This window comes from Acipenser ruthenus, chromosome 19 (genome assembly GCF_902713425.1).
Source record: "Acipenser ruthenus chromosome 19, fAciRut3.2 maternal haplotype, whole genome shotgun sequence".
NCBI classification, from domain to species: Eukaryota; Metazoa; Chordata; class Actinopteri; order Acipenseriformes; family Acipenseridae; genus Acipenser; species Acipenser ruthenus.
In genome coordinates, this window is record NC_081207.1 from 30,838,469 (window position 1) to 30,851,089 (window position 12,621).

General features: G+C 40.8%; 1 protein-coding gene across 1 annotated transcript; it reads left to right on the forward strand.

The window, feature by feature from the left end:
- Positions 1-711: 711 nt before the first annotated feature.
- Positions 712-12,233, forward strand: LOC117424426 (galanin receptor type 1-like). Its single transcript, XM_034040747.3, has 3 exons — positions 712-1,581; positions 3,840-3,905; positions 10,450-12,233. Exons 1-3 carry the CDS (start codon positions 856-858, stop codon positions 10,765-10,767), a joined length of 1,110 nt encoding a protein of 369 aa, XP_033896638.2. The 5' UTR covers positions 712-855; the 3' UTR covers positions 10,768-12,233.
- Positions 12,234-12,621: the final 388 nt, after the last annotated feature.

The following is a 12,621-nucleotide window of genomic DNA, read 5'->3' on the forward strand; positions in this document are numbered from 1 at the left end:
GTGCTCCTTCCATTCCAGTTCAGGGCAGGCTTGAGGCATGAAGACTGAACTGTTCCCTCACCCCCTACCAGAAAGGGTTATCCCTCCAGTTCAGGGCAGGCTTGAGGCATGGTGACTGAACTGCTCCCTAACTCCCTAAGAAGAAGATGTGCAACATGGTGGCAAGGGGATTTAAGGGAGCTCACATTGCCACTGCATGTGCTTTGCCTGCACTGCGGAGGATAAATACAGATAAATCCAGTTCCCTAACCTGTCAAACCAGCCCCTGTTATAAACACTAAAATGCAGGGCTTGTCAGATGGACCTACATTTAACACACTTAGTGTAAAAGAGGCAGATCTGTTCAATGCTGTACATAGAAACAGATTACACTGGAGCACTGTTGGGTCTACCTCTGCATTTTCATAACACTGTACACAAATGTGAGTGGCCTCTGTTTATACCAATGTCAAGTTATTGAAGCTCAAACGTTCCGGCTGCACTTTGCACTCGGGTAGAAAGTATGATAAACAGTTTATGATGATCCAGGGGTGAATGGTTTATTGTGTTTGACAGAATATTAGGCAAAAGAAGCAAAACAGAATATAGCACCTTATTTCATAATGTGTAAAAGTTACCATGCGTTCTGTCTGAGGGCTGTGTTATTGCTTCAGATAACGGTACTGCCCCTTTAAGGCAAACGGATTAGAAAGCTATGAAAGGGCTCCGCAGTTGGCTGACGCTCAGTGCTCAGCGCGCACTTGCCTCTCCAACTTTGCACACTTCTCAGAGCTAGCCAGGTAGAAGCACAGGGGGCACAAGCCCCGCAATGGAACACAGAGTGACCTGTTGCTTCGAGAAGCACACCCGGGTGGAATGTCTCCCTGCTTTCTGGTAAGCTTGCTCTGGTGTCCCGACATTCCAGCAGGAACAATGGACGAAGGCAGTGTATTTTTCAGAAATGACAGCTACGTCTGGTATGACATTACAGAGGTGGACCTGAGAAACGAAAAGGAAGGGGCTCCGGAGATGATCATTGTGCCCGTGATTTTTGGATTCATATTTCTGCTGGGCATCATTGGGAACACTTTGGTCATGATAGTCATTGGAAGAATCAAGTCCAGGAGGTCGAGGAGCATAACCAACATTTTTATCGTCAATTTGAGTATAGCGGACTTGTCCTTTCTGCTCTTCTGCGTCCCGTTCCAAGCCACGATTTATTCCTTGCCGGAGTGGGTATTCGGGGCTTTCTTCTGCAAGTTCGTGCATTACTTTGTGATGGTCAGCATGCTGGTGAGCATCTTCACCCTGGTCGCCATGTCCATTGACAGATACATCGCTGTGGTGCATTCCAAGAGGTCCCCCTGCATCCGCAACAAGAAGAACGCCTTTATTGGGGTCACCACTATCTGGGTGCTGTCGTTTGTATTCGCCATTCCAGTCGCCCAACACCAGACTCTTACTAGCCACCGAGAAGCCCCCAACAGCTCGTTCTGCTGGGAGGAATGGGCTGACACGACAACCAAACAAACCTACAAAGTGACCATCTTGATAATCGGATACCTGCTGCCTTTAGTTTTAATAACGTGGTGCTATGCCAAGGTAAGATGTTCCTTTGTGAAGACACGAACAAACAGGCGATTGCATGGCTAATAATACAGTACTCCTGTCATTTATATTATTTATTTTTAGAATTCAATTTGCGGAAAGGCTTATAAGATGAGGTAACATGAAAAATATTATTTTAAGAGTAAGAGCATAACCCTGAAACGTTGTGGGCTGACCAGCCCTAAAAACTTATAATCCCCCCCACCCCCACAAACAAGAATTGTATTTGATAGTGTATTTTTGGATAATACAGTACTAACTGTTAACTGTAAAATAATCCTCAATAGGATGGCAAACAAAAATACAATGATTACAAAACAATTACAAGAAAACAGAAACAGTAAAACAATAATAATAATAATATGTATCTAAGCACTTTTCATTCAATTTCAAAACATATTTCTGCTATCCCAGGCGGAAATCATGTAGAAATAACTCGCTCGGGGCGGGGGAATTAATCAAATAAGGCATTAATGCAAAAACGCTAAAGTTCTTTTTAGTTTTGATTTCAGTGTTCCGGAGAAGTTGCAAATGCAGTTAAAGCGCAAATAGATGGCGACGTTTCAGTCACAAACGTGGCTATCATCAGTGCTATAGGATTGAACCAGTCATCACAATTTCAATAAATATTCGAGGCAATTAATGCAGGTGTATCGTCTCAGCTAAACATTGTTATTATCAATTAGTTATTAAGCAGACGGTTTGATCCAAAGCGACTTACAGAGACTAGGCGGTGAACTGTGCAGCACGCCTGCTGTTGCAGAGTCACTTGCAATAGGACCTCGGCTTTACGTCTCATCTGAAGTGATTATGTTAAGACAATCTAATGCACCTGAAATAAGACCACATAATTAATACATGATTTAACACATATTTAAAGTATTTAAGACACTGAAAATACTGGAATAGTCAAAACTGACGGGGGAGGGAGTAAATTATGTATGTCCCAGCCAATACTACCTACAAACAATGATAGGGCTTATATATATATATATATATATATATATATATATATATATATATATATATATATATATATATATATATATATATATTAATATATAATAATGCAACCGTTTTGCAAATGTCCAGTGATTTGCTGCAGGTCAGGTGTGAACCCTGATGAAGCAGGGTGCAGGAAAGAACAGGCAGAGTGAAGCAACATTCTCTTTAAATCTGCAGACAAGAATAATATAAGGGTAGACAGGGTATTCAAGTAATGCTAAACAAAACGTAAAGCACCGTTATCAAGGTCTCAGTGTGGATGCGGATATACCCTCTGAACAAACAATGTGCTATTAGTGCTCTTATAAATGACTGAGGCTGAGGCTCCAGGCTTGTCTGGTTGTTCAGTTTGACTCCCGTTGCATAACAATTCCAGCCATTCCAGGTTTTCCTTTGACTCTTAATTGGAAGTTACCTGATTCATGCTGTGGCTAATTATCCTCAGCTGTGTCAAATTCTAAGTGCTGGAATGGCTAAGCAATGTGGGTCTTATACCCTGAAATGCACAGTTTGAATACAGTATTTATTTATTCATGTGTTTGTTTGTTAAATTACATTTAAGGCTCTAAAATCTAAAATCCTATTTGCAGTTCCACTCTTCTTTTTAAAGGATCAGTGTCCAGGAAATATGTTTGTGCATTGCTTTCTATCTACTTTCCCTCATAACATGACTTTAACGGATTTGATGCATGTTTCAGTGCAGGAGCAGTCGTACTGAGCTGGAGAGATAAGTAAATGACCATTCATACAGTAGGGAGCTGACGACTCATATCAAATGCGGCGGCCAAACCACCCGACAAAAAATGTTTATTTTGGATCATATACCCGTTTTCTAATGATTTAACCCTTACAGATACAACTAGCAGCTTTGAAGCCTGGACACCATTAAAACTGGGCCCTTTGGGTAACAAGGTTTTTGAAAAGAAACCATGGTGCTTGTGAGATGTATTTGTACTCCTCAGTAAACACATATAAACCAGCAGGGCTGGTAGCTGTTCTGTGTAGGGTTTGGCAAATCTGACATGTTCCAGATGCAAAAGGCCAAGACCTCTACGATGCTGGCAGTGGAAAACCAAACACATTCTAGAAAAGCTGCCTGTTGCTGTGACATTAACATTCATTGGTTGACTTGTGCACGCTTATGCATGCATTCTCTGATGTTGGTTAAGTCGTACAGTAAATAACTGAAATACTAGATTTTGCGCAGCAGTCATGTGCTTTAATTTTGTGTTTTTTTTTTCTTGTAGGTTTTGTATCACCTTCATAAAAAAGTGAAAAACATGTCCAGGAAATCAAAGAGATCTAAGAAAAAGGTAAGTCTTCAATGTAACGAGATGAAACAGGCACTTGTTTTGTTCAATGTCACCAGATGAAACGGGCACTCGTTTTGTTCAATGTCACCAGATGAAACGGGCACTCGTTTTGTTCGAGACTTTCCTGTGACTGCCAATTCTCTGTGTACTCAGCACAGATGATGCCATCTTTTTAAAAAACAAAACTTGAAATCAGTATATTCTGTGATGCCAATGAGCATTATTGTATTGTAAGAAGGTGCTGTCTCACAATAGAACTAGTTTTAAAAAGCCTTTGTATTGCAGAGTAATTAACTTCGAATGGCATTTCACTCATTTTTTCACATTTCCTTGCCTTTTTGAAGTTAACAATCACTCTTGAGCTGTTTGAATCATCTTTCTCTGTATCGGAACCCACCCGGTACTATCTGTGCCTGTAGAATCCTAGTTGTCGGCTCCTTTTAGTGCTTCCTGATCCCAGAGAAATTAACAGGATACAGTGGCTATCAACTCTAGTCAGAATTACTGTGGGACCCAAGAGTATTGACATCATGACAAGAACACTGATGGAAAAAAAAAACACTCAATCTCCCTTAACAGCATGTCACTCAAGGGATAAGACTCTTTCCATGCTAATGCAGGTTTGCATTATAATGAAAGCAAGCCCTGTGTACTGTCCCCTAACACCTGGTGCATGTCTGACCTCTGTACAGGAGTGCTCTCCAACAGGGGAGGAAGGTACTTGACCCCAAAAAGTGTTAGGCTTTGAAGCAAACCAATTGAATTACTCCATTCCACTGTTCAGTACTTGAAGATGAGCACTCTAATATGGAAATGTAATTAATGTATGCAAAAGCATAACACTGCACCAGTCCTGTGGATACTTGGTACAGCAGTTGATTTTTTCTTATTTAAAGTTCATTGCGTATCATAGAATTGGGGTTGAGATTATGATATCTTTTATCAGTTCAAATACAGCAGGTCTGCATTGCACTTGTAGCCATTGGATGAAAGGTCAATTACTGCAGTGCGCACCCTGGAGCGTTGAGCCAACACCTATCCTTGGTATATATTGTTTTAGGATTCAAGGAAGAAGAATGTAAAGCTGTGCAAAGTTTTAGGCAGGAAACGCTTGCAAATGTTATCATTTGATTGACAGGAAAATCCTTGTAACCATCACCAAAAGGTAAGCATCCGTCAATCAGTGGCAGCTACCAATAGTATTGAAGCCTGATACATTTAACCCTCCCTCGAGATGTGTCATGCAATACAGAAACGTGTGCTGATTGGCTGAAAGATCCTGAGCAGTTTATAATAATTGATACATGAACTAATAGATCTCAAGCTGTAGATTTTTATGATTCTTTAATTGATCACCAAGGTCCTGCAAATTGCATGCAAAACCATTGCATTCTATAAACCTGCTGCAATAAAATCACTGTCTACCACAGAACTGAAGAGGTGTGATTGTGAACCTAAATAGCCCGTAGACAGTCAACACACACTTGACCAGGCAGTTTACAGTTTCATCGACCATCGTTGGAAAACATACTTCAACAGAAAATCAATGTCAGCTCCTTCATTCAGAATTGATTTGCAATAAAGGTTAGTGTTAACCTTTCCCTTTTTGATTGCAATTGTTTAAAAATATCTTATTCAGTAGAAGTGAAGGTTAGGACAGTCAGTGGTAACCTGTGATTAGATAGGGGAGAGGTGCCTGATGTGGGCATATCCTTTGCTAAACCTCTTTTTGCAGGAGAACAATACACTTTCTCCTGTATCAATCAACAGATCAAAACCTTTATTCATTCACATGAGTCAATTGAGAGCCAATTGTTACTTACCCTGATGACCTGGAGGCTCACAAAACCACAGCAAACAACAAAAAACACAGACTCAAGTCTAGGACTAGTTTAGTTTTTTTTTTACAGGGCATTCAGTTGCAGTTGACCTTCAGGTAAGATTCATAGTCACAATTGCAAGGCGGTAGGCTGAATGAATACGCAGTGGTACTACGGTCTTGAAAATGGAAGCAAGAGATATAAACATAATTGCTCCATCTTTTTTTTATTTTCTTTAGTTTTTTTAAATAGTTTTTGAAGTGACATAATCATTTGTAGTTTTTGCAGGTTGGGTGAAAGTTTAATTAAGTCATTACTCGTATGACACTCAGCATTCATATCTCTGACTGTTCCTCCAGAGCCACATTCATGTTTGAAGCCATTACAATGCTTTTCATGTGCTTGTTTTGTAATTAAGATGCCGCTTTTTAGTATTATGCCTTGTAGATATTGAAAGATTTAGTTTTTCTTTATATTTTATTTATATTTTTGAATGCACACAAAAAAAACAAAAAACAAACAAAAAAAATCTGTGCGCGTTCTCCTGCCTTGAACCTACATGAAAAGTGTCATATAATAGGCAGTGACACAATATGAATCCGTTCAAAGCTCGTACCACTTGTTCAAAGGTGACAAGATGTCTATTTTCTTTTCTTTAAAGGTCAAGCCTCTTGTCTAAATGAACCCTTTGTATTATTTTTCCCCTGCAGGTAAGGATGTAGAAAGCAGTCTGATGCGGTTCACAGGTTAATCATTTCAATACAGTGTTAGAAAACAGTTCTGTGTATGAAAACAATGTGTTCTGTTTCACAGAACTTCAACATCAGAGGGAATGGTATGGGTTGTTGATGAGAGATTGATGTAGGTAAAATGAAGTGTTTGAATCAGATGACTAGAGCTGAAAGATAGTGTTGTTTCAGGCACTACAAACTATTCTCCTGGGTGCATAATGTATTGAAGGCCCATGTAATATATTATATTGCGATGGTAGAAGCATGCTACCAAGTGGAACAGTCTTCATCTTAATGAGATTTGTGAAGCACTGTATTTTTATTTTCTAACACCAACGCCAACACAGCGTATGGTGACTGTCTCAGCTGCCGCAAACACACTGCCGTGTATTGCTTAACCAATTAGCCATCGCTGGTTAGATTAGGATCATACTGTGCATAGCTTTAAGTGCTTACAAAACCACAGCTCAGTGTCTGTATGAAACATCAGGGCTATCTTAACTGATGTATTCTTTCTATTGACTGGATTCCCTCTCATTTTCTGTGCCACCTGCACCCCCGCCTGTTATTCAAGGCCTTATTCTGCAGGCTCATGAAAAACCTGTACGGTGCATGGAGAAGTAAAACACAGAGTTCCATCCCAACCCATTAACAGGAATTAGGAGATGTCAAGTGAAAGAATGCATCACAGAGTGGGCACAGCGTGGGAAGAGCAGTAATGGCTACTGTGAAGCTCAAAAGCACTCGGGGAGCTGAAACGGCATACTGCAGTTAGCAATATGCTTACAAAAGGTCTTCTACAGCAAATATCCAAAAATCATAACACAGAGGCATTCCTAATGGCAGATTATCCAACCAAAAAACGAAGTATGTGTCATTGTGATTTTATTTAGCCTGGTTAATTTTGTGACTGGGCTGTCTTGCAAGATTATGGACTGACATTTAATAGTACAAGCCTTTGCACCCCACCCCAATGCTTTACACAGTGAGCCAAACAGTACAGCAACTGACAGACTGGCATGTTTTGTAGATTGGTGAAATCTATTTTGCAAAAAGCCCCTCTGGTTATCTAGAAGCTCTTTGGCAAAAAGAGAATGTTAAAAAGATTAAGTATCCTGAACTAACATAATATAAGAAACTATACAGACACAATATTGCATTAGCTTCTGCCATCGTGTGAAAGCACATTGAACTTTGTATCCCTCTGCTACTCTATCATTCATCTTTTGCTATTCAAACAGCTGAACTAATATGCTATGCTCTTGTGCCTAAAAACTAGTCTGGTCTCATGCACAGAAAACAATCATCTGACGGCACTGTGACAGTAAAAGTATGATGGAATAAAACCTTTTGAGGTAAGCCTTTGCTGCTCTTCCTTCAGCTAAATATGATTAATACAGCACTATAACAGGCAACACACAAGAAGTGACTGCCAGTTTCTTTACATTGTTTAGACAATAGGTGTTTTCTGAGGCTGAGTGCATAGGTCTGTAGTGTATTTAGCAAGCCTCTGTTGTCTTGCTAGTTTGTCACTTTGACCCAGAGTGAATAAATGTTCACAGAATCCTTTTCTTATTCTGAAACCTGAATCCCATTTTAATCTTGGTGCTCTGCTCTGAAAAGCTTGCAGGGGGGGCACAGTGCAGACAGACAAGGATCTTCCTCAATAAAGAAGGAATGCCTTCAGGCTCCTTCAACAATAAGAGCAAAGCACAATTATTTTTAAATGAAGGACTGTCATGTTTTACCCTGAGGCTTGCAATCTTGAATACAAGCTGCTCACACTTGATAAACAGAAATCGCTTCCCGGCTTTGTATCACCGGCTCACATCTGTGTTTGGGATGTGTAAGTCTCTGGATAGCTGTGATCAATAACTCATCTGAGAAAAAAAAAACTAAAACTATACAGATCTCACTGCACTGCTGACACCGTATTAAGCACGACTTTATCGACATCCCAGGGTTCACAAACTGAAACCAATGAAAGATGAAAAACAGAGAGTAAAACACGCGTCAGCTTGAAATGCATCGACTCCTGACCCAAGCACATCCAAGCTGTTTAAATGCTTCAAATGACAGGAGACGCATTAAAGAGCACCCAACTTCACATGCCATTTTAATCGCTTCTCCCTTCCTGTTTAATGGTTCTACTTACTCTTTAGTAGATTAAGGCTACAGTTTAAATGTACTACGGAGAATTCAAAGAAACAGCCTACTACCTTGTACAGTGTGTGAGTGACAGTGGTGGCCCTGGGAGTAGACTATGAGCAGCAGAACATGTCATTGTGTGTGTGGTAACAAAGGATAAAAACAGAGCCTGAAACACTGAGAGGCTGAGCGTGTTTGTCTTATTCCCCCTGTTTACCTAAGAACAACGTAAGCAAACAAGCAAAGGGAAAAACAGACCAGCTTGTTTCAATAGCACATTAATGGGATGCTGTTGAAATACATGCTGTTTCTGTCTAAAAAAAAAAAAAAAAAAAAAAAAAAACCTGGCATGTGACGGGGTACTGCCCCGTCTTTATGATCAATGTTGGGACTGGCAGGGAGGGGGTTAAAACTCCTCCCTGCCAGAAAAACATGTGAGAATGTGGCTGGAGCCCTAATTGACTAATCAGTAATTATTGAATAATTGGGCTCCAGCCACAGGGGATAAAAGCCAGGGGAGAGGCCCTGGCTAGGAGAGAGAGTTGGAGAGAGTTGTAGAGGAGAGTTCCAGAGGAGAAGGTGTGTTTGGTTTGTGCTGTGATTTTTTGTTCCAGTGAAGGCAACGCCCAGCCTGGAAACCTTTATTTTTGTAAGTTTTTGTTTTGTGTGTTTATTTTATGTTTAAATCTTTTTGTTTGGCCCTCGTGCTGATTTATTTTGTATTTTTGTTTATTAAAAACTTTATTTTTGAACTTTCAACTGTCTCTGAGTCTCAAACCTCGGTCCATCCTGTCACATGGCATATTACACTACACTTTGTTTTGCTGGGTCCCTCTTGAAAACAAAGGGTTAATAGTTTAAAAGCCACAGGGTCCATTCAACTGATCTAAAGATCGATGGTTCTAAACACCACTTTTGTTTCAATCACTGAATAGGACTACTAAAGAAGCTTGTGTCCTGCACTGTAAGGTGCTTGATTTGCATAACCTTGGTCCTTGGAGGTATTATTTCCTCCACCGATGTTTAAATCAATTAAAAAGACGACTCTGTCATGAACTAATAAAAACAAAGCAGCTTGGGTCTGCCCAACAGGCACACCACACTGTACGCAGAGCTTGCACATGCCTTGCTTGGATTAATGTTGTACTCTGTGTACAATCCAATTCTCATTACAGTGCATATGACAATATGAGTAATACATGTAGTGTATGAATAACAGAAATGGCAGAATTTACATTTTTTTAAATTTAAAAACAAATGGCTGCTCTAACGCCTAGCTAACATGTTGCCAGCTGGTTCCACTTCAGTTCACATAAACCCCCTCTCAGTCTTTTAGAAGACCCATTGCAGCGGCAGAACTGTGCTGCTGGCCACACAGGAGTGAAGGAGTGGTATATAAAAAGCAAGGGGATCGGCGCTTTCTGGTTTACCTTCAGACACCTCAGAACATTGCATGGTCTGTCGTCAAAGTACTTCAGTACTTTCAGGGTCTGAACACTGCAGTTTTGTAAGCAGGTTAAGTGACTGCATTGCAGCACAGTGAATGTGTCTGTATTTGAAATCTGGTGGGCTAAAATTCATGGAGATTTTTTTTGAGCAAAGAAAAGCGGTGGGTCCATTCATTTTCCTCATTTACATTACACTATGTAAGCAAAGATAAAACTAACTGAGCTGCAGCGCAGACTGATCCAGCCTGTACATGTGACCATCAGTTAACCAATTTAACCTGACCACATTCCACACCTGGATTTCTTAAGAGATGGGGTTATTAATATGCAGGTTCTTCCCCCTGTCACAGCAGCCTGTGTGTTGTACTCAGCGTATGTTCTGTTTGTTTTCTTCCAGACCGCACAGACGGTGCTGCTGGTGGTGGCCGTGTTCCTGATCTGCTGGATGCCACACCACATCATCGCCATGTGGGCTGAGTTCGGGGCGTTCCCCCTCAACGACACCTCCTTCGCTTTCCGCATCATCTCCCACTGCCTGGCCTACGGCAACTCCTGCATCAACCCTATCCTCTACGCCTTCCTCTCGGAGAACTTCCGCAAGGCCTGTCAGCAGGTTTTCACCTGCAAGTTCCTCTTTCCCCCACCGCCCGAGGAGAAAGTGGTGAGGATCCGAATGGAGAACTTCTCCACCACACACTCCACAACCAACGTTTAAACCAAAATACAAAACAAAACCAGCAAACTGTAAATAGACTCAACGAAAGTCCTTGAAAGTGAACTTTTCTTACGAATGTATTTATTAAGGAGAGCATGGATAGCACTGCTCTCTTTTTACTCTTTGAGGGCCTGTGTGTGAGCACGTTGGACGAGACTGCAGACAGGCAACGTGACTGTGCCAGCCCCCAGCGTTCAGACATTAAGCCATAGGATGTAGAGGAACAAGACGTCTTGCCTTCTAGTTTAGATTTTTGAACTCAACCCGCTAGACTGTATTCCTTTCTAAACGATCGTCATCGGCAGCCGTTCTTATCTGTGCCAAACTAAGAGGCAACGGAAAACACAAAGGCAGCTACAACAGCCTGCCATTGGAAGAATGGTACAGTGCTTCCCCTGTAGTCAGGAGCCGTAGTTGCATGACCTTGCTATTTGTGTTCCGCCTTATAGCAAAAATGAAAGTTGCCAGTGGAATGGCATTATGGGGCAAATCCAAGCCACTTTAAAACTGGTTTTGACATATAAAAGACCACCTTATAAAGGAGGAGCACTGTACAACTGTGGTAACATTGTCAGAGTTTGATACACCCGTGCTATATTGCAGGGGTACAGACACACTGGTAGTCTATTGCAGGACCACAGCTACATGTGCTACAGTATCAGGACCACTGTGCAATATATGTTCCAAATCCATTCTGTTCTATAGCTTTTCCATATGTCCCTTTTTATTGCCTATGTTTATTTTCAATCTGCTAGGCATATCACAGTAAACTTTATAAGAGAAACAGTTCGGTAAATAGCACCGATTCTAGGCATAGTGAGCAAGCTTGAGTGTATGTGGAGAACGTTCAGTGCAACAGTAATTGCTTCATCATAACTTGTGCTCCAGATCATATTCAAGTATACCTATTATTTTGGGAGATGCCTGTGTGCGCTGTCGACAATTTTGGCACACTGGTGGTAAAATCTGAAAAAATATATATATAACAATCATCCAATTTTTTTTGTGATGCATTGCCAGAACAGAACAGTGAAGATGGAATTACTCAGATTTGTTACTCATCCCTCAGAACAAATCTGACATACTGATAGAGAAAAACCAGGCTGCTGTCCTTGGAGGTTGGCTATGTGAAAAGCTCAAGGCAGATTGTCTTTTTTGTCTTTATGTAACACGCTCAATGAAGATTTGTGCATTTCTAGTGTGTAGTGCCATTGAAATGCACCCTTAGTGCTTAAATCCATGAACCCTTTGTTGGCTTTGTATTGTAGTCTTCATTGGTCCTCACAGAGCTGTGTGGCAGTGTTTTAGTGCTATTGTTTACCATGCCGTTAAAAAACACACCTACTGTATTACCACAGGTGCATTATGCTTTGTTTTTCCTATTAAATTGTATCGCTCAGTCTGCAACTTGAAGTGTAAATGTTTGTATCGCAATATTTTAAGAAACAATAAAAATGGAACTTATATATATATATATATATATATATATATATATATAATGCTGTTCTGTATGATCTAATAATATAACCCCCTCCCCCAAAATATCTGCCGATAGGTACTTGGGGTTGTATTGAACTATTATTACTTTCCAAAGCACTAACAGTGTGTACCAAAATGATTGTATGAAGAGCACAATGTCACACTTCCATGGATTCACTGGGTGGGGATCCTCAGAAGGGATACCTTCATAATGTTATGGGGGACGGCTTGAGCCAAGTGCGTTTGGAAAGAGTGAAGCATTAGACCACAGGTTCTCTGTGAAAACCAGCCAAAATACATTCGTGGATTAGTCCTTCTTACACAGGCTGAGGGCATCAAAGCTGCGCCAATGCCAGCCCGTCTCCAGTAACAATC